Source organism: Rhinolophus sinicus, chromosome 5 (genome assembly GCF_057876585.1).
Source record: "Rhinolophus sinicus isolate RSI-liver-muscle chromosome 5, RSI-T2T, whole genome shotgun sequence".
Taxonomy (NCBI): Eukaryota; Metazoa; Chordata; class Mammalia; order Chiroptera; family Rhinolophidae; genus Rhinolophus; species Rhinolophus sinicus.
In genome coordinates, this window is record NC_142505.1 from 51842697 (window position 1) to 51865224 (window position 22528).

General features: G+C 33.5%; 1 protein-coding gene and 1 long non-coding RNA gene across 2 annotated transcripts in view; one reads left to right on the forward strand and one right to left on the reverse strand.

Moving 5' to 3' along the window:
- DNAH12 (dynein axonemal heavy chain 12) overlaps positions 1 to 22528 on the reverse strand; it is a 192536-nt gene that overhangs the window by 152212 nt on the left and 17796 nt on the right. The window contains exons 6-14 of the mRNA XM_074313144.2: positions 22438 to 22510; positions 21491 to 21649; positions 21082 to 21277; positions 19425 to 19613; positions 18718 to 18874; positions 17964 to 18055; positions 13664 to 13842; positions 10377 to 10512; positions 813 to 938 (exon numbers count right to left, since the gene is read on the reverse strand). Of these exons, the coding sequence (XP_074169245.2) occupies positions 813 to 938; positions 10377 to 10512; positions 13664 to 13842; positions 17964 to 18055; positions 18718 to 18874; positions 19425 to 19613; positions 21082 to 21277; positions 21491 to 21649; positions 22438 to 22510 (1307 nt within the window). The remainder of the gene's footprint in view (positions 1 to 812; positions 939 to 10376; positions 10513 to 13663; positions 13843 to 17963; positions 18056 to 18717; positions 18875 to 19424; positions 19614 to 21081; positions 21278 to 21490; positions 21650 to 22437; positions 22511 to 22528) is intronic.
- On the forward strand, positions 7566 to 11302 carry LOC141567235 (uncharacterized). The gene is made up of 2 exons (XR_012489716.2): positions 7566 to 7842; positions 8943 to 11302. It is a non-coding gene; the product is annotated as an uncharacterized LOC141567235 (long non-coding RNA).

A 22528-nucleotide genomic window follows, 5' to 3' on the forward strand; every position in this document is an offset into this window, starting at 1 on the left:
CAAAAAAAGAACATTGACTGACACTAAAATGCAAAAACTAGTAAACTACACAAACAATTTTTCCTAGATCTCCAAAGTGACTGTAACAACTTTTATTTATTAATCAGATACTTTAACAGATTCTGAGATAATAACAAAAGCTACCATTTATTGAGCAAGTGCTATGTATCAAGAACTATTAAACACCTTACCTACATTTCAGAGATGAAGAAATTTAGGCTTATATAGGTCAAGAGGCATGTCCAATGTCATAAAATCATAAAAGTCAAAATTTGGATTACAACTTTGGTTTATCTGACTTAAGTCCATGCTTTAAACTACTATACCATTTTAGTTCCAAATTTAGGAGAAACTGGTTTACATTACGACTTTTTCAAAACCTAAACTAAGTCTGATACAAAATCCTGATTCTGCTACTTCTTATCTCTGTGATATTGGGCAAGTTATTTCATTTCTCTGAGACATTTTTCTCATCTATAAAATGGGAAAAATAAGACTACCTGGGATTTTTGTATTAAATGATTTAATAAATGGAAAACAGTTAGTGCAGTGCTTACTATTATTATTATTATCATCAACTTATATAATAGTTCTAACTTCTTTAACTTTAGTCCCACTTCTTACTGGATCCTGTGCGTTAAGCCTAACACCCTGTCTTAAACCTGCAGGACCATAAATGTTGCTAGCCCCAAACTCATATTGACACAGTTACTTTTTAAAGATAGATGGCAAGTATGCATGAAAATTAAATAAACAGTGTGCTTAAAATGTCAATGTCAGAATATAAAATTCATGCTTAAAAATACATTTACCTCATCATTTTCATCAAAGATGGGATTAATTTTCCAAGGCCACATAAGGACAGTTGAATTTAAAATTAAATCTTCTTGAGGAAATAGAAATACATCTAAAAAGTAACTCATTCGGCGTTTGGATTCCTACAAAAGAAACTCTATATATAATACACCATATACGAAGTCTAAGGCAATATGAAACAGAGAGCCAATAACAATTTCTAATACTCTTTCAAATTTCAATTTGACTCAGATTATTAACTGATAATTCATATCACCCTAATCACATGGGTATTTCAGTAACTCTAGGATTTTTTATTTGCCTTCATACCACACAACTGTAAATTTCTATACTGAAAATAAAGCTTTTAAAAAGTTTTTACTTGCAACTGATTTAACATAAAGGCACTCTTGGTCGTCCTTGTATATATGACTGAAAAAGGTAATCAAATATGCAGCTTTTGTTCAAGAAGATTTTACTTTCGATTTTAAAGGATTTTATATTTTTTATTCTTATTTTGAATCTTTGATGACAAAGATTTTAGCATCTTTAATTTTGTTTTGCATCTTAAATGACGTTACCACCTTTTTACCTACCATTAATATACAGCAATTGTCCAGAAAGACTGTAGGGGTGAATGGCAAAGGAAAAAAAACTTGGAAGTCCATTAGTTTTACCTGAGTAGAGAAGTTGAATATCTTTACCTTCTATAGTATTCATTGATCCATATGCAGTGCTGTAATTTTTAAGAACTGAAATAGAGACTCAAAGGCTAATTTAAGGTTTTTGGTTTGAGATATAATGATGTATAGGTATATAATATATATATATTATATATATATATATATGTGCAAAATATATATGTATTATATTGCATGTAGAGATATAACCTTAATAAAAAGTCACTCATGTAATTAATTGTATTAATAAAGGAAAAAGGAAAAAAAGTGTTTGATCATCTCAATAAATGAAGAAAAGTATTTGACAAAATTCAACATCCATTCATAATATTTAAAAAAAAATACTTAATAGAAGAGAACTTAGTAATCTAATAAAGGTATCTATTTAAAAAACCTACAGGAAATGTCATACGTAATCGTGAAATCTTAAAAGCTCTCCCTTTGAAGTTGGGATCAAGATGACTGCTATTCAACATTGTACTAGAAGTCCTAACCAGTCCATCAGCAAAGAAAATAAAAGTTTTGGAAATGTATGTCTGATGAGGACAAAACCAAACTCTTATTATTTGCAAGTTATATAATTGTATATGTAGACATTCCAAAAGAATCTTCAGATAAACTTTTAAAACATAAAAGATAAATAAATAATATATAAAAATTTTAAAGGAAAAATTTTTAGTTAAAATGTCCACACTACCTAAGGCAATATATAGATTCAATGCAATCCCTATCAAACTATCAATGACATTTTTCACAGAACTGAAACAAATAGTCCTAAAATTTACATGGAACCATAAAAGACCCCGAGTACCCACGACAATCTTGAGAAATAAGAACAAAGTGGGATGTATCACACTACCTGACATCAAATCATACAAGTCTATAGCAATAAAAACAGCATGGTATTGACATAAAAACAGATGCATAGATCAATGGAACAGAAGAGAGAGCCCAGAAATAAATCCAGGCCTATATGGTCATTTAATCTATGACAATGGAAGCAAGAATTTACATTGGGGTAAAGACAGTCTATTTAATAATGGTGCTGGGGAAACTGGACAGATACATGCAAAAAAATTATACTGGACCACCTACTTACGCCATATACAAGAATAAATTCAAAGTTGATTAAAGACTTAAATGTGTTACCCGAAATCATAAAACTCCTAGAAGAAAACATAGAGTGTAAATTCACAGACACTACCCTTAGTAACATTTTTACTGATATATCCATTCGGGCAAGGGAAGCAAAAGAAAAAATAAATATGTGAAACTGCATCAAACTAAAAAGTTTTTTCATAGCAAAGGAAACCATCAATAAAACAAAAAGGCATCCTATTAAATGGGAGAAGATATTTGCCAATGATACATCTGATAAAGAGTTAATATCCAAAATTTAATTAAAAAAAAACTTATATAACTCAACACCAAAAAACAAACAAAAAAATGGGCAGAAGACATGAAGAGACATTTCTCTAAAGAGGACATACAGATGGCCGACAGACATATGAAAAAATGCTCAATGTCACTAATCATTAGAGAAATGCAAATTAAAACCACAATGAGATACCACCTCACTCTGGTCAGAATGGCTATCACCAATAAATCAACAAACAACAGGTGCTGGCAGGATGTGGAGAAAGGGAACCCTCATGTACTGTTGGTAGAAATGCAGGTTGGTGCAGCCAATATGGAAAAAGTATGGAGGTACCTCAAAAAAGTAAAAATGGAACTACCTTGTGGAACTACCAGCAATTCCACTCCTGGGTATCTATCTAAAGGAATCCAAAACAGTAATTCAAAAAAATATATACACCCCTATGTTTATTGCAGCTCTATTCACAATAGCCACGAGATGGAAACAACCAAAATGCCCATCAATCGACGATTGGATAAAGAAACTGTGGTACATTTATACAATGGAGAATTACTTGACCATAAAAAAGAATGAAATCTTACCATTTGCAACAACATGATGGACCTAGAGAATATTATGCTAAGTGAAATAAATCAGACTGAGAAAGACAAATACCATATGATCTCACTTATATGTGGAATCTAAAGAACAGAATAAATGAGCAAACAAAACAGAAATAGACTCAGAGATACAGAGAGAAAACTGATGGTTGCTAGATGGGGGGCATGGGGGAGAAGGTGAAGGGATTAGAAAGTGCAAATTAGTAGTCACAATATAGTCACAGGGATATGAAATACAGTATGGAGAATATAATCAATAATGTTGTAAAGATTATGTAGGGTGCCAGATGGGTACTGGAGTTACCAGTGGGATCACTTTATAGACTGTGTAGATGTCTGACCAATGTGCTATACATCTGAAGCTGAAGTAGAATAATATTGAATGTCAACTATAATTTTATATATATACATATATATGTATATGTGTGTGTGTGTATGTATATATATATATATATATATATATATATATATATATATATATATATATATATATATAAATTCCCCCCCCACAGGATGTGGGGTACAGCATAGGGAAGATAGTTATTGGTATTGTAACAGCTATATACAATGTTAGAGAGGTAGTAGATTGGGGGGTGTTACCATTTTGTAAGGGGTGTAAATGTCTAACTATTACATTGCTTTGTACACCTGAAACTAATAAAAAAATAAAAAATAAAAATTTTAATTAAGAAAAAATTTAGAGATTGATATAAATTTTATATAAAACAAGTTTTATATTATATTATAGCCCAAACTATAAAATAAATATCCATGAGTCCATACTGGCATAAATAAATGACTGAATAAATTAGTAAGTGTGGGGGAGAAGAGACAAATCTCCCATGCAGAAGAATTCCAAATAAGTGACGTAGGTACTCCATTCTAAGGGAGGAGAACATAACTCCCCAATTCTTAAGTGTGGGAAGCATGTAGTGACTTCTTTCCAAAGAGGACAGTATAGAAAGGGGGAGAAAAAGAGTGGAGAGATCGATAAACACTACTTCAGCCTGGTGATCAAGGTCAACATCAATTATGGTAAGTCATGTTGATAATACGCACCCTTAATATCATGTGATGGAAAATGCACTTTACTTTTGTGATCCTTCTCCCAAAACTCTACCCCAGTCTAATCATGAGAATAACATCAGATAAATTCCAACTTCTCAAAACTTACAAGGTCATCAAAAACAAGGAAAGTCTGAGAAACTGTCAGAGACAAGAGGAGCCTAAGGAGACAAGATAACTAGATATAATGTGATATCTTAGATAAGTTCCTAGAATAGAAAAAGGACATTAAGTAAAAACTAAGGAAATCTGAATAAGCTGTGGAATTTAGTTAATAATGTATCAATATTGGTTACTTAATTGTAACAAATGTTCCATACTAATGTAAGATGTTAATGAGAAAGGAGTGTGTGTATGGATGTGCACATAATATGGGAACTCTCTGTACTATCTGCTCAATTTTTCTGTAAATCTAAAACTGTTCAAAAAAATAAAGTCTATTAATTATATAAATTAATTGTATTTCTGTATTCAAGTAACAAAAAGATGAAAAAGTTTAAACTATAATTTAATATAACATTAAAAGATATTAAGTACCTGAAAATATATCTAACAAAAGATGTGCAAAACCTCTACAGAGAAAATTATAAAATATTAACAGATATTAAAGAAGAGGTGAATAAGTGTTTATCATGAATTGGAAAACTCTATATTGTACATGTGCTCATTCTCTCCATTTTTTAATGCACTTCTAATCAAAATCCCAACAGATTTTTGTGGGATGTGAAAAACTGATTCTAAAATTTATGTAAGAAAGAGGCAAATTCTCTAAGCTTATTATCAATTTGATGCAATCCCAATCAAAATCCCAAAAAGTTATTTTATGGAATATGATAAACTAAGCCTAAAATTTGTATGAAAATGCTAAAGGGCCAAGAACAAGAAAGAAACTTGATAGAGTCAGAGGACATGCTCTACCAGATATCAATTTATTATTGTTATTATATTTAACCTGTTCTAATTAAGTCAGTGTGTTATTGATACAAGGATAGATAAAAAGGCCAATGGAACAGAATAGAATGCTTTAAAACAGATCCGCACATATATGGACACTTGATATTTGATAAAGGTGGCATTGCAGAGCAGTGGGGAAAAGGGTAGTCTCTTCAATAAATACATAAGTGCTTATATATATGGAAAAATAATTAAATTGGACCTCACACCATTCACAAAAACAAAATTCCAGAAGAACTGAAAACCTAAGCCTGAAAGGCAAAACTAAACAGCTTTCTAGGAAAGGATACAAAAAAAAAAGCTTGATGACCCTGTGTAGGAACAATTTTCTTAAACAAGATACTAGCTATAAAATAAAAGATTGCTCTACTTGACTGCATTTAAATTAAGAACTTACAATAGCCAAGATATGGAGTCAACCAAGTATCCATCAACAGATGAACGGATAAAGAAATTATTACATATATATATATATATATATATATATATATATATATATATATAATGGAATATTAATCAGTCATAAAAAAGAATGAAATCTTGCCATCTGCAACAACATGGATGAACTTAGAGGGTATTATGCTAAGTGAAATAAGTTAGACACAGAAAGACAAATACTACATGATTTCACTTATATGTGGAATCTGAAAAATAAAATAAATGGACAAACAAAACAGCAACAAATTCATTGAAACAGAGAGAACATTTTGACAGTTGCCAGATGGGAGGGATGTTGGGGACATGGGTGAAAAAGGGGAAGGGATTAAGAAGTACAAATTGGTAGTTATGAAAGTCATGGAGATGTAAAGTACAGAATAGGGAATATCGTTAATAATATTGTAATAACTATGTATGGTGTCAGATGGGCACTAGATTTATCAAGGTGATCACTTCATAAATTATATAAATGTTTAATCATGCTGTACACCTGAAACTAACATAATATTGTATGTCAAATGTAATTGAAAAATAAAAAATTATTTAAAAATAAATAAAATTAGTAACTTCTATTCATCAAAAACACCAGTAAAAAGTTAAATTACAGGGTTAAGAAGGGATACTTATCAATAACATATTCAAAACTATTACGCTAAATTATATACTTAAAATGGTTAAGATGTTAACTTTTGTTATATTTTACCTGCTATGGATTTTTTTTTTTTAATCTATTACAAATAAACAGGAAAAAGACATAATGATTGAAAAGAAAAGTGGGCAAAAGACATGTACTGGCAGTTCACAGAAGAACATTAAATGATCAATAAGCATATGAAAAGTGTTCAAATTCACCTGTTTACAGGAAAATGTAAATTAAAAATACAGTGACCACCATCCAACAAAGTGGCAAAATGTTCAATATCTCACAATAGGAAATATGAGTAAAGATGTAAAATAATAGGACTGTTATACACTGCTGATAGGAGTATAAAATTGGAAAGAGTTTTGCCTTAGCTAGTAAGGTTGAAAATAAATGTATCTTATAACACCTGAAGACACACATGAACATACGCACCAGGATACATGTACAGAAATGTTCCCAGCAGCATTGCTATTAATAGCAAAATAGAAACAACCCAAATTTCAGAACAAAAAATTAAAATAATAAATATTGTATAGTTACAGAATATGGATTACTAGACAGCAATGAAAATAAAGTTAAGGAACAACATTACTAACATAATGTTGACAAGATACAAAAGAAAAGAAACAGTATGATTCTATTTATATAATAATCAAAATGAGACAAAAAGTTAGCTATACTGATTAGGAATGCATATTTAGATAACAAAACTATAAAGAAGAGCAAGGAAGTGATTAAAAGTCAGGACAGTGTTCACATCCAGAAAAAGACAGATTGTGATGGGCTTCTGGGGCATTGGTTAGGTTCTATTTCTTTCCCTGGGTGATAATTAATGGGTGTTTATAACATTTTAAATTGTACAATTTATTTTTATGCAATGTTTGTATATGTTATCTTTCACATTTTTAAACAAAAAATTAGAGTACAATATAGTGAATAGGTATATAGTCGTGCTGGAGAAGGCATATGTATAATACTAAATGGAGAAACAATAAAAGAAAAAAAAATTTTAATCTATGTTGTTTAAGGATGCACATGTAGTTTGTGGAACTTAAGGAAAAAATATATATGATCACTGTAGAAACCAAGGGGAAACCTCTAGGGGAGAGAAGGAGATAGTAGTTCCGATCAGAAAGTCACATGCAAATGACGTCATAGGAATGGCGGCAGCGAGGTGGGCTTCTTGAGTTCTCCTCCGGAGCTTACCACAAACTGAACGTCTACCACCCAGCAAAGGACTCTGCTCATCACACAGAACAGCTAAGAGACTCCTACAAGGATTACTTGAAGGTAGGCAAATTGGGGCGAGCAGGGGAAGAGAGAAGGGAGCCAGGGGAAGAGGGAAGAAAGCGGAGTGGAGCTTCGGCCTACATCTGCAGCCACGGAGACGCAGGGAGTCCCAGGACAGAACAGACCACAAGAGCCAGGAGGTGGGCTCTTTCCCTGCGTCCCACAGCTGATCTCACCTGCCAAGAGAGCAGCGTTTGAGGCAGTAACCTCAGCTGAGACCTCCAGTTGGGCCCTAGGTCGGACAAAGGACATAAACTCCATACCTGGGCCCCTCCCCCCACTCTCCCAATCCTATCCCCACCCTTCCAGAGACTCAAGCTGGCCCTGAACTGAGTAAGTGTCAGATTACAGAGGAGCTGCAGCGCTCAGGATCTGGGAAGACCTGACTTGCAGCTCTGACCCAGGGAAGAGGCTGGGAAGAGTGTGGCACTGCTAGGCTGGGAGAGAGAGGACCCCTCCAGCCCCAGCCCCCACCCTTTCTGGCCTGCGGGAAGAGTGTGGCACTACTGGGCTGGGAGAGAGAGGACTCCTCCATCCCCCGCCCCCACCCTTTCTGGCCTGCCTAGGGCAGGGCAAGTACAACTGGGGAGACACTCCCAGGGATCAGCAGTAGGCAGCAAATGCAGCTCTGGGCTATCAGCAGCTCAGAAATCTCCCGACACACACACACACACACACACACACACACACGGAAGAAGTGCCCTAAGACTCAGGAGACCTGGGCACAGGGCTGGTGGTGCTACTCTCAGTTGCGCATATGTGCAGGCAAGAGCAGAAACTGCACTGAGTTTGTAAAAACTACCATCCAGACTCATCTAGAACTGCAGTCCCAGGGTCACTGGGCACCAGGTGACCGGCTCTGCCTACACAAAATGCAGAGGACTCTGTACAGCAGAGGACAACCTGGTGATTACTTGGTGGGCTTAAGCCAAGACTGGAGCTGCTTTTTTTGTTTTGTTTTGTTTTTGTATTTTTGATATTTTTGCCTGTGTTGAGTGTGGGTTATCGGTTGTTTTTACATGTGAACGTATTTGGTTTTTTCTTTGTTTGTTGTTGTTGAGCTTGGTGATTTGCTCTGTTCTGAAATTGCCTTACACCAGGGCCCAACTCAAGAGATTCAACACACCCAGAGGCCAACTCCAGACCAAACCAGAGTACTACCGGGTTTGACCTACAAGTGACACACCCAGAGGGAATTCTCTACAGGCACCGGAGCCCATAGGGGCCAAGCCTCATTTGAGCGATCAACCCTCACACAGCAGATCATCCATTGTGGGCAGAGCCAAGTCTCACAACTAGTCAGCCTAGGAGTCAATCCCACCTACTGACAAGCCAAAAGCAATTAAAGCTCAGCTTTAACAGGACAATACACACAACACAAAAGTCACCTTTGGAGCACACGCACAGGAGAATAGGGAAGTGGTGCAAGTCAAATATAAAGGACACATACTACATAAGATAACCCAGCAAAAACCAAGAACCCTAGGGGATCTACCTAATACATCGAAGCAAACACAGAGAGGCAGCCAGAATGGGGAAACAAAGAAACATGTCCCAAATAAAAGAACAGAAGAAACCTCCAAAATTGGAACCAAATGAAATAGAGGTAACCAACCTATCAGAGACAGAGTTCAGAATACTGATGGTAAGAATGTTTAAGGAGCTTAGAGACGACATAAAGAAGGATACAGAAATCATAATGAACAGCCAGTTAGAACTAAAAAATACAGTTACTGAAATAAAGAACACACTTGAAGGAATTACCAGCAAGAAAAATGAGGCAGAGGATCATCGAGTCAGCGACTTAGAAGACAAGTTAGCAGAGGTCACCCAAACGGAACAAAAAGAAAAAAGAATTAAAAACAATGAAGGTGGTTTAAGAGACCTCTGGGATAACACCAGACGCAACAACATGCGCATCATAGGAATACCAGAAGGTGAAGAGAGGGAGCAAGGGATCGAGAACATATTTGAAGTAATAATGTCTGAAAACTTCCCTAACCTGGTGAAGAAAACCAACATACAAGCCCAGAAAGTGCAGAGAGTTCCAACCAGGATAAACCCAATCAGGTCCACACCAAGACACATTATAGTTAAAATGGCAAAGGTTAAAGACAAAGAAAGAATCCTAAAAGCAGCAAGAAAAAGACAGCGGGTTACATATAAGGGAACTCCCATAAGACTATCAAATGACTTTTCTAGAGAAACATTGCAGGCCAGGAGGGAGTGGAAGGAGGTACTCAAAGTGATGGAAAACAAAGGCCTACTACCTAGATTGCTTTATCCAGCCAGGCTATCACTTAAAATTGAAAGAGAGATAAAAAGCTTCCCAGAAAAGAAGCTAAAGAAATTTATTACCAGAATGTCACATGCAGAGTACTTCTGGATGCTGGCAATATCATATTTCTTTACCTGGGTGGTGGCAATATAGGTGCTTACATTATTAACTATTTGTTTAACTACATGTTTTATACATTCATATGTTTCTCATATTTCACAATTAAAAAACTTAAAATACATAAACTAAAAGATACCTTGATCCTTAAAACCAAGTCTTGAATTCCTATTGTCCGGGCTTTTTCCACATAAGATATCAGATCCATCATCTCTTCTGTTGTCTGAGGGACTTTTAATGCATGCTCTTTAATTGCTTCAAATTCACTGCAAATACTGACATAATACTTTGCTTTACTATAGTTATGGTAATTAATGCTGTACCATACTCAATAAGTGTGTTATTATGATTACTATAAAATAGGAACTGTGATATCCTTAAAATAATTGGTTAATTCACTAAGATATGTTAAAATATTTAAGCATAACATCTGATATAACTCAGCATACATCATACATCTATAAAATTAAGGTAATATTTTCATGTAAAAATTATGGTACATTTATTTTTTTTCCTGATCTCTTCAACTCTCTTGAATATCCAAATAAGCAGTGTAACATAGAATATACGCTGGATCAGGTAGCCCTAAATCCAAGTCCTGCCTCAGCTGTTACTAGCTTTGTGAACTTAAGCAAATCTTTGAGTTTAGTTTCCATACCTGTAAAGTAAAATTATTAACATTCATCTTGGCAGATTGTTGTAATACAATAATGAATGTAAAAGAGGCAAATACATAGCACAGCACACTATCATTTACTGGTAACTATAATTGTTAGTATAATCATTAGTTATTATTAGTGCCTCTTGTGAATAATGGCAGTATAGCCGGTAAAAAGATCAAACCTCTGTACACATTTTTTAAAGTCTACAATTCTCTTAGAGTATCTTATATATATAAGTATAAACATCCTATAGCCATCCTTCAACTAAATATACACTCTATAGAACTTATTCCCTGTGCTTTGCAATATCTGTATTGTCATGCCGATATCAGAAAAACCTCGTGCAAAAACAAAGTATAAATGAGGTAAGTGGTTTTAAAAATAAATTTAGTTCATGTAGGTATTTTATTTCTATTGTGTGGTAATTATACCTTGTCATTCATTCATTTAATAAATAATTGAGTATCTACAATACGCTAAGCAAAGTTCTAAGCAATGGAGATATGGCAGCAAACAGATCAAGTGCCTTCCCTTATAAAGCTTACATTCAAGCTGAGAAACAAAAGCACATAAATACATCACACAACGTGAGGTAGTAAAAATGCTATGAAGAAAAATAAAGCAAGGTAAAGTGATAAAGGATGATGGAGTGTAGAGAAAGGGTCATTTTATACAGAATGGCCAAGGAAGGCCTCTTCAGGGAGGTGATATTCAAGGTAAGAAAAGAAAACAGTAAGTCATACAAATATCAGGAAAAAACTTCCAAGAACAAAAAAATAGCAAGGACAAAAGCCTGAGGTAGCAACAAGCTTGGCATATTTTAGGAACGGCAAGCAGGCTAGCATGAATGTCAAGTAGAGGACATAAAATGAAGCTGGAGAGGCAAGCAGGATTCAGATCACGTAGGGTTTGATAGCTAATTCTTGATTATCAAAAATTTAGGAGTATGTATTAACATGGATAATGCAAAAAAGATGAATGATCCTACTGAGGGTGCTTTCTTCTGCTAGAGAAGAATCCGAGTGTCTTGGGGAAAGACTGCAGCAGAAGAAAAGGAGGCAAACAAAATGAGAACATGGCAGCTCAAGCAGATTAAACTGAACTGCGAAGTAAGCAAATTGCTCTTTAAAGATTATTAATTTATTTAATAAATTGTACTTAGTAGCACACATTTCCTCCTTTTCATGTCACTTATCTCAAATATGGAATTTAAATAGGAAGGAATTAAAGAATGCACTAGGTAAACTTTTCAGCTGCTCTTATGTCATGGGTTTATAACAAGATACAATTATTTTGTTGGAATAGAACTTTTCAGAAAAGTCACAGATATAAAAAAATAAATACCAAAAAAAGTAATATTAAACATAAATCACTTTAGAATAACTATGGCATTGTCATTACTCAACAGGATTGTTAGAAATGGATAATCTAATACTTTACCATCTTTGATATCTTTTGTGCAGTATAATTTTGTACAAAGTATGTCTGATAAATACTTGACTTCTGACAGTCATATTTTTTTATTCATTTAAAAATATTGCTGTGATAGGTCCCTTTATTGGGTGCCTATTCTATGCAAAGCATGGTGCTAGATGCATTGCAAATGTTATCTGTGATCCTAACATTAGTTCTTCAAGGAGGGTATTTTTTTCATAGCTGACACAGTACTAAACTGAGGCTCTGTGACAGTAATTTGCCTAGAATTACGAAACTAGTTTGTGGAAGAGCCAGGATTCAAATGCAGGTTTTTCTGATTCCAAAGCACGTAATTTTCTTACATTGCTTCTGGGAAAATAAACACAATAACTAATATTTATTTATTTATTATTTTATAGCTAACATTTATTGAGCACCATGTTCAGGCACTGTTAGGGTGTTTTATACGAGTATATATATATAGATAGATATGTATACATTATATCTATATATATATATCTATATATATATATTAGTTTTAATCTTTACAAAAGTTACAAATTAAGATTCCTTTGGCCAGACAGGTAACAAAAGAGTCAGATGAGTTGAATGATGAGTTGCTTAAGCACTGGGTAAACATACCAGAGGGCACACTCCTTGTCAAAAAGGGAAACTGCTTTTCAACTCTGGTTACCGGTTACCGTGGCAGGCCCAGCCCAGCAAGGCAGGGTTTTCCCAGTATTTCAAGAAAAGTAAGAGATCAGTTGGGGCGGGAGGGGTGTGTGTGTGTGTGTGTGTGTGTGTGTGTGTGTGTGTGTGTGTGTAATCTAATGTTAAAATTTGGATAGCATATTGAAAATTTGTTTAACAAAATAAAATGCAGTGTGACACAAGTAAAATACATTGGCAAAACACATTCAGCTAGCATAGCAGACCACAAGTGTATTCAATTTTATAGCCACCCTGCAAAGCATTACTGTCTCCATTTTACAGATGAGAAAAATAAGCCAGGTGACACAACACATAAGTATTGGGGTCAGAAATGATTGCAGATATTCCCAATATTAATGAAATTCTTTAGTCTTTCCATTTTCATGCAACCTGTATCCAAACACTAGTTTATTTCAATTTCTTTTTTTAAAAATCCTGGGTTGCCTCAAAACTAGTTTCAAACAATATTAAACAAAATAGAAACCACACCAACAGGATTACAAAGGAACCTCAGAAGGCAGCTATGGAGAAAAAGTTGTAAGTATTTATACTTTAATCTTTTGTTTTTAAACAATAATTATTAGCAAAATATTTCTTTAGCTCTATAATTCTAAGTTTAGCAACTAATTGTACTTACCATTCATTTTCTTTTCTATGTTTTGAAGCTATATCATTTAATAATATGTTTGCAAAGGCTCTTGCTTTGTTTGTTAGGCCTGTCTTCAAATCTTCACAGTCCAAATGCACCATAGGGTAATGAACCCACTGAGGCAAAAGCATTATTTCTGAAGCAAGATTTAAAAATTTTCCTATAACCTAAAAAAAAAAAAGTTTAGAATTTTTAAATTCATCACTGATTTTATAGTACTGTATTATGGTGAAATTCTTAATTATATAATATGAATGCAAACTCATTTCTTTTGCTAAATGACTAAAATTTTTCCCTTTTTTGCATAAATCTTTGTTTCATCTCTCCTTTCACTAAGGAATTTTTCAATCTACCAGTAAGTATCTAATACAGTGCCATTACAGCATCAATATCTGTACATTCCAGAAGGTGAAATTTCCCTCAGTAACTATAAAAAAAAAAACCTATCCCCAAAGTGAACTCATCTCTGTTTAGAAACAAATTTGTATCATGTGGCAATTTGCGTAGCTGACAAATACTTGCTTGTGTCATTAGTAATGCCTCACTGAAGGTTCTAATTGAATCTTCAGAAAAAGAAATATAAGGAGCTTTTTGGTTTTGGTCACAATAATCCAGGAAAGAAATGTTGTGTTCTGCCACTACCAAAGATCTAAGATATTGAAATGTATACAACTTCTTAATACCCAGACACTGGGATAATTTATTAAAATTAAAGTAGTAAACCTCACAAGTTACACTTCATTTTGTGGAAGTAAAATATACCTACCAACTTTGGGCAACTTTGACTTAATTTCACAATACATCTTTAGGGTTGCCTCTCTACCTTCTTACCCCATCTCCACCCTCCATCAAAAGGCCTATTTCTTTTATTTTTCCTTAAGGAGACTTTCCCTTTATTTCCTTCTCTCTCAAGACTATATTTTTCCATAGTCTCCAGTTTTCAATGTTTAAGGGAGCCAAGGATATTAATTAATTCAAAGACTACACTAAGAGTCTGCTTGGTTCTTGGTAGGAAATATACCAAATAGAGAGTAGATAGAACTTATGGCACTAGAAAAGGGAGGATAGATGTTTTCTTACTCTCAAGTACCATCATCCAGTTTTTCTGCAATGTAACTAACAGATATAGAAAAGAAAATGGGCTGGATCAAAAAAAATATGGCACACTGGAAACAATACAAATGTCCACTACAGTACACAGGATGGCATATTAATACAAGGGAATGTTATGCTGTGATAAACTGATTATATGCAAAATATGGAGGAATTTTACAATGATGAGAAAAAAAAGAATACATATGATATCTTTCATATAAACTTACCATGGATAAAACTAAACTATATTATCTAAGGATGCATATATAGGTGGTAAAACTATAAAGAATAGCAAGAAATATCAGGATAATAATTAACAATAAATAAGGGAGAAGGTTATCATTGGGGAAAGGCAGGTGGGTGGTTTCTGGAGTGCTGCAAAGTTCCAATTATTAATCTAGGTAGCTATTAGGTTATAATTACCTATAAGTCTGCACCTATATGCTTTACATGCTTTTCTGTATTGTGTTATATTTCACAATATATTACACTTTTTAATTGAATATTTTAAACATATAAAAATTGGCAAAATGTACCCATCATCCATCCAGCTTCAACACTTACAAAATCATGGCCAATATTTTTTTCTCTATACCCCTAGCCTCTCTCCTGTCCTATTTTATTTTTACACAAATCCCAAGAATGATATCATTTCATCTACATACATGTAATCGTTCCTAATTTTTTTATTTCCCCCGAATAGGTATATTGACCAAAATTACAGTATATAAACAACTGACAAAAAACTCCAGGACTGGATTAACTGTGCCTAAAAGTAAATTTTTAAACAGTTACATAAACCGTCCAGAAATTATAATAGTCTAGAAAATTTCACAGAAAATACTAGACCTAAGGGAAGAATCACAGTAAAACCCAATGAAACATATGCTTGGCCTAGAGATTTAGAGGTTATAGATAGTACAAGTTATAGCCAAGACCACAAAAAATTTAGCTGTTAGCTCACACATTTACTGTGGCTATTTTCTGCATAGCATTATATTGAAATGTATGGTAAAATATAAATTAAAGAAACTATACCATATCTGGTTTTGTGACAGCAATAATGCATTTATGAATTCATAATATAGTTTTATAAACACATAAAAATGAAATAAGGTAAAAGTATGCATATTAGTAAAGTATATAATCATCTCAATAGATGCAGATGAAGCATTTAGTAAAATTCAACATTCTTTCATGGTAATACAACAAACTAGGAAGAGAAGATACTGTCTTCAACTTGATAAGGAATACCTATGAAAAAAATCTGCAACTAACATTATACTTAGTGATTTACAAAACTAATGCTTTCCCTCTAAGATCTAGAGCAAGATAAAGATATCCACTCTCACCACTTGTACTCAACATTGTACTAGCCAGGGATATTAGGCAAGATAAATATATAAAAGACATCCATATTGAAAAGGAGGAAGAGAATCTCTATTTACAAATAATATATTGTGTATAGAAAATACTAAGCAATTTGTACACATATACACATAAAACTGAGAATTATACAAGTTCAGCAAGATTGCAAGAGAGAAGATCAATATACAGAAATAAGTTGTATTTCTAGATATTAACAATGAACAATCCAAAAATGAAGTTAAGAAAGCCATTCCACTTATAATACCTCCACATTTTAAAATATTTAGAAAGTAGGGTTCCATTCAAGATGGCACAGTAAATTCTGTGCTTACCTTCTCTTGTGACCACATCAAAATTACAACTAAACTACAAAACAACCATCACTGAGAATCACCTGAAATCTTGCTGAACTGAAGCCCTACAACTAAGGACATGCAGAGGAAGCCTCCTTGAGACTGGTAGGAGGGGCAGAGACAAAACTGCTGTGTCCCACACCAGCGTGTGACCATTAAAATTCAGGAGGGATACCTCAGCTGTGTCGGTCTCTCGCACAGGAGCAAAGGGTCCCAGCCCCCACCCAATCCAGGTTTCCAGTGTTGGGGAGAGAAGTCCCCATAATTTCTGGTCATGAAAACCAGCGGAGATTGTGAGTGAGTGAGCTGGAGGGCGGCTACATTCCCAGGCACTCCTCTTAAAGGGACCACATATGGACTTACCAACAGAATCACTGGCTCTGAGCTCCAGTGCTGGGGCAGCAGCTGGAGAGGTGGCAGGGACATATGGTGGGGAACTGAGTTGTCTGGCTTCAGGACAGGGCTGGAGGGGCAGCTTTCTCCCAGAGGGAAAAGCTGGTGGAGGCCATTGTGTTCTCGTTGAGCCTTCCCCCTTCCCAGCCGGCAGATGTAGATGGCCGCCATATCTGGGTCTCCATCAAGCTGGCTAATGCCATTCATTTGCCACCCCCGGGTGAATTGAGACCCTGCCCCACCCAGCTTGAAAGACATGGTTACAAAAATAAAATCTCAAGGCACATACTGCGAGAAAATATTTGCAAAATATATTTCAGATAAAAGACTTTTATCCAAAATATATAAAGACCTCTTAAAACTCAATAATAAGAATTTTTATAATTATATAGCACAATAAAATAAATCTATTATTTAATGATATGAATTGAAAACCCCAATTTAAAATGTGCAAATTATTAGGACAGACACCTTAGTTTTAAAAAGATAACAGATGGAAAATAACAAAATATGATCAACATCATCAGTCATTAGGAAAATGCAAATTTAAAACAAAGGACAAACTTGAGTAAAAACTTTTCCCACGTAGCTTTAACTTACTTTACCAATTTTATATTCTAAATCCACTTATAAACATCTACTTCAAAGCCTAGCTCACTTTTCACTTCTTCAAGAAACCTTCACCAATTTCCCAAACCAAAAACATTCCCTCTTCTATGCTTCCACAACACTTTGCCCATCTCTCTATTCTAGTACTTATCTCAATATATTATAGTTATGTCTATGTCTGGCTTCCAGGCCAAATATAAGCTCCTGAGAGCAATATTAATATATTACTGATTTTTGTATGACAAAAATCTTGCTAGGTGTCTGAATGTGATCAAGAAATTTTTGTTGAATCAATAAATGAGTAAATGAATGACTAAAGAAATTATGATGGGAACCTGTAAGTTTACTAAAATATTTTGAATAAGAAATCTTATTAACTTTAATTGAAGCACTTATTTTCCTGAATAAAAGCATCATAATTTTAAAAAGAAATTCAAAAGGCATTAATGAAAAACACAATTACCACTTACCTCTGTGTATTCATCAAAAGTATGATCTTCTGCCTGAAAAGTCTCTATGAACTCATCTGCAGTCCCATCAAAGAGCCAATTATATTTTTCAACTGAAAATTAATAATCTGATTTAAATCTCAAAAATACCCTTCTAAAAAATCAAGTGCTTTTTTAATATGGTCATGGAATGGAGTAGCTTATTCAATAAATATCATTATTAATAGAGTATTAATATATATTATAGGAATAGATAGAATAAAGTAAAATAGACTTAACAAGCAAACTAGGTTAAACACAGATGTTTTAAAATAAAGATAATAGGATATGGAATGATCTTTAAATAACTTAGAGGTACAAATAAGCCAGTTAATTAGAGGTTTTGGTTAAGAGAATGTCAAATAACATCTATCTATTCTGACCCCATACACACTTGAGAAGACTATAAAATTGAGGTGCAGGCTCTTCAAAACTATTCTTAGAAATTACATTACTTTCACCCTCAATTTAGCATTCTCCTTATTCCAACATCTCTTCTTTCTGCCTTTTGACTTTATCACCCTGTTCCAGTTAATATTCACCCTTTGGACTGGACAGCAAAATTCAAGTGTCTTTGGTTTGATCCTTGACTCTGCCAAAAGCCATGTCTATGGTCACTTTTGGCTCTCCCTGCTCTTTTATGACAACCCAGATAATGAAATATTTCACCAAATTGTAGTAAAAATAAGATCTCATTCTTTTATGATAAAAGTATAATATTATATGTCATATTTACCATAAGCCTCATAATGTTTTCTTGCACCTTCTAAGTTACAATGTATTGCCACTTTCAGCGTATTAAGAGCCCACTGTAACACGTGTTCAGGAAGTTCTGTGTCAAGATTTACAGGTGTTGAAGTTCCTGATAGCCAAGAGGATACTGTTTGGACAGTCTTAACAGAAATAAAAATTACAATTTATAAAATAAATATCTGCAATTGGTCTATATGTATATCTTACACTATATTCTTGAACATTCTTTTCAGATTTCAGTGGGCCAAGAAAAGATAACAATGCAAAATAATGATTTAAAGTTGTATACTTTGTAATCTAATATAAAACTTAAATTGGATTAGTTTTCTATCATTCAACAAACATTTATTGAGTAACTATAATGTCGAAATGATTATACTAGAAAGTTCTAGAAAGAATATACACAACTTGGATCTCGTATTTAAGAAGCTCACAACTCAGTAGGGAAGATGAGACATGTACAAAAATATCATAACTACAATAAAACTTCTAAAAGGAAGACGTCATCTTCAGCCAGGAGACTTTCTCAAAAAGAAAGCACTTTTTAACATAAAATAACTTGGAGGATGGAAATGAAACAAATATTTTTAACATTTTATGTACATAAATACTTTATAGATCTTCAATTCAATTTAAAATTCTGAAAAAGAGCCATATAAAGAAATCCAATGGATAAGGATGAAATAATACCTGTAGCGCTTCAGCTATTCGCTCTACCAAACCTAAAACAACATCTTCCAAATCTTGAAAGGTAGGATAAAATTCCATTTTCTCTTCATCTAATGTCAATTCCATCTTAAATATTGGCAGCCCTTGTTGATCTTCTTGGTCAAAGAGTTTAACAAATCCTTCTACAGTTCTCTTTAAGAGATCCTTTAGCTGCATGATATTATAAATTACATTATAACTTTAGCAAGTACAAATTCAACCTTTAACTAAAATCAGTGAACTTATTGCCTGTAATTAAGTAATTCTATCAATCCATTTAGTCTTGAAAATTATCTTCAGCACAATGTTCTTAATAAATGTAGTCTAAAACGATAAATAGAACAATATTGCAAACTTTAATTGTTTTATAGAATATCAACAATCTTAAAATAGCAATTCAGAATCTTCCACATTCTTCAGTAATTTTGTCCCTGGTACACAAACATTCCAGAAGAAAAAATAACATGGTAAAAGACTGAGGGGAGGGGAGGCCTGACACCTGAGGGTGAGTGTGTCGCGGGGTGACATGCACATGGGGTGAGGGACAATGGTATGTTAGAGCTAGCTTTTCTTGTGTCACAAGAGCCAATTGTTGAATACTCAAAAATTTTGTGAGCCAGTTACTAAACCCTTGGATGCTTGAAAATCACCATAGTGGGAATATTTACACCATGGAAACTGGTAAACACTACAAATCAGGGTTGTTATTATTTGTTGTCTTTTTTTTTCTTTCTGGAGCACCAGATTTCCAGCACACCATTAGTTGAGAGTGAAGCCACCAGCACTTACAAATATGCATAATAAGTTACCAATGTATGAATAAGGCATTCTTATAATGAACCAACTATTGGAAATTTAACCAAGTAGACAAACATAGTTCTAAATGCTCTTCAAAATATTCCTCATCTCTTTATTTCTTATCAAGTAATCATAGTTCTCTTAAGGAGATAAAGCCAGAAAGAACATCATGTATATTAGTCACAGTGTTACATACTAGACATTAAATATATATAATCTATATATATATAATCTATATATTATCCTTTCAGCAATTGCAAAATTGTTAATTTTTTGTTAACAATTTAACAAATTTTTGTTAAATTGTTAACATTGCAAAATTCATGGAAGCTTTGGAGATCTTTACCACAACGGAAAGTTTTTATTAAAAACTATTTTTATAGAATTATATTTCTATAATAATGAAAATTTGCATCATTTTCATAAAATTAATATTTTGTTTGAAATTTAAAAATGATCTATATCATTTGGAACCAAGATTTTACTGAGAACAAAATGAGAATCAACTTGGAATTTCATAAGTTCAAAAATATGTTTGCTAGGGTAGTCCTCTTGTTAATATACTCCAATAAAGCTATATAATTAGCTTATACCCTTTAAGCATGAGCCCAGTAATCACTCATAATATTAACACATACTTCTAGACTTTTTACTCTCATTTTAGATTGCTTCAGAAATGAAGCATTTTCCTGCTAAATTTATTTAAATAAAATTACAGTAAAAATGTTTTTCATAATTTATTTCAAAATAATTACTTAGCACTATGTCTAAATAGAATTTTATTTAAAACACTAAACTAATTTTAATAAATTATCATTTAAAATATGTAAAACATATTTACCTGATTTGACATAAGTGTGGAAACACAGTTATAAAATGCATCCAGTTTTTCATGTTTAATACCTTCTAGTGCTTCTTTCTTGATAAAAAGATTTATAACCTTTGGATACCATGTGTTCATTATTTTCTCTTCTGCCTTTCTAATTTGTATTGATAGATCATTTTTCAGTGATTCACAATCCATTGGGCCTTTAGCTCTATTTATGAGAAAAATGAAAATGACTTTAAAGTAAATATTGGTCTTGGTACACAATTGTTGAAACAAATAAGAGAAATTTAAAAATGTTTTTAATCTAAAGAAAAGTTCTGAAGATTTATCAATCAGTTTTAAAAATTATATAGTCAAAATATAAAGACTCAAACAGGAGACATTCAAATTTTAAATGTTAATTAATAAACATGGATTTTACCTAATTCCTGTTAGGTCCAGCAAAACTGTATTAGAAAATGTCGTATAACCAATGTTCAGTAACATGTTCATAATTGGATGAACAATGTGCAAATTAGCTAATATTTTACTTCTTGTCTGCAGATAGCTAGAATGCCAAGGGTTAGAATAATCCAGGCCTCTGGAAAAGCAATACACCATATCAAACAGGATTCAAACAATATACTCTAAATTTTAGGAAATAATATTTATGACATAAAATTAGTATTACAGTGAGAAGACTGGAGATTGAGAAAAGGGAAATATGATCAACAATGAGAGCCTTATGAGATATGTAGGTAATAAAAATACATCAAGATCTTGAAAGTGCATTCATTATCTTCAGAGAAAACAGGGATCATTTAAGAAAATCTTTTTAAATTAAATTTATTGGAGTAACATTGGTTAATAACATATGAAGTTTCAGATGTACAACTTTATAACACAACATCTGCATATTCCATTATGGGCTCACCACCCTAAATCTAATCTCCTTCTGTCACATATACGTATTTGACCCCTTTTACCCTCTTCATCCTCCCTTCACACCCTTCCCCTCTGGTAAGCATAGGAAGGGCTCTGCTAATGTCCACTGTGCTCCAGCTGAGGTACCTTGGGTAGAGATAAACGAACACAGTTCTTAGGATACAGGAGGAAGGATGGAGAAATCTATCTGGCATACACCAAAGCTTACTTAAGGCCACGTTGAGCTATACATCCGTATAGGTTCCTCTAATTGTGTAAGCGACAACCGGACGAGTACAGTGTAGAGGATACCTCGGGGGGGGGGGGGGGGGATGTAACTTTTTTTTAGGTATTCAAAATATCTTTGAGTTTCACAGTTTTAGAAAACTTAAATGTAAGATCAGTTGATTGTCAATCTGTTATCAAAACCTCGGTGCAGTACAATTTTTAAAATAATTTACTCACACAGGAGATTCAGGCAAAGGGCCTCCTTCATCTTCAAGCCATTTAACCGGAGGTTTCATGAGAACACTCTTCACTAAAATACATTAATGTA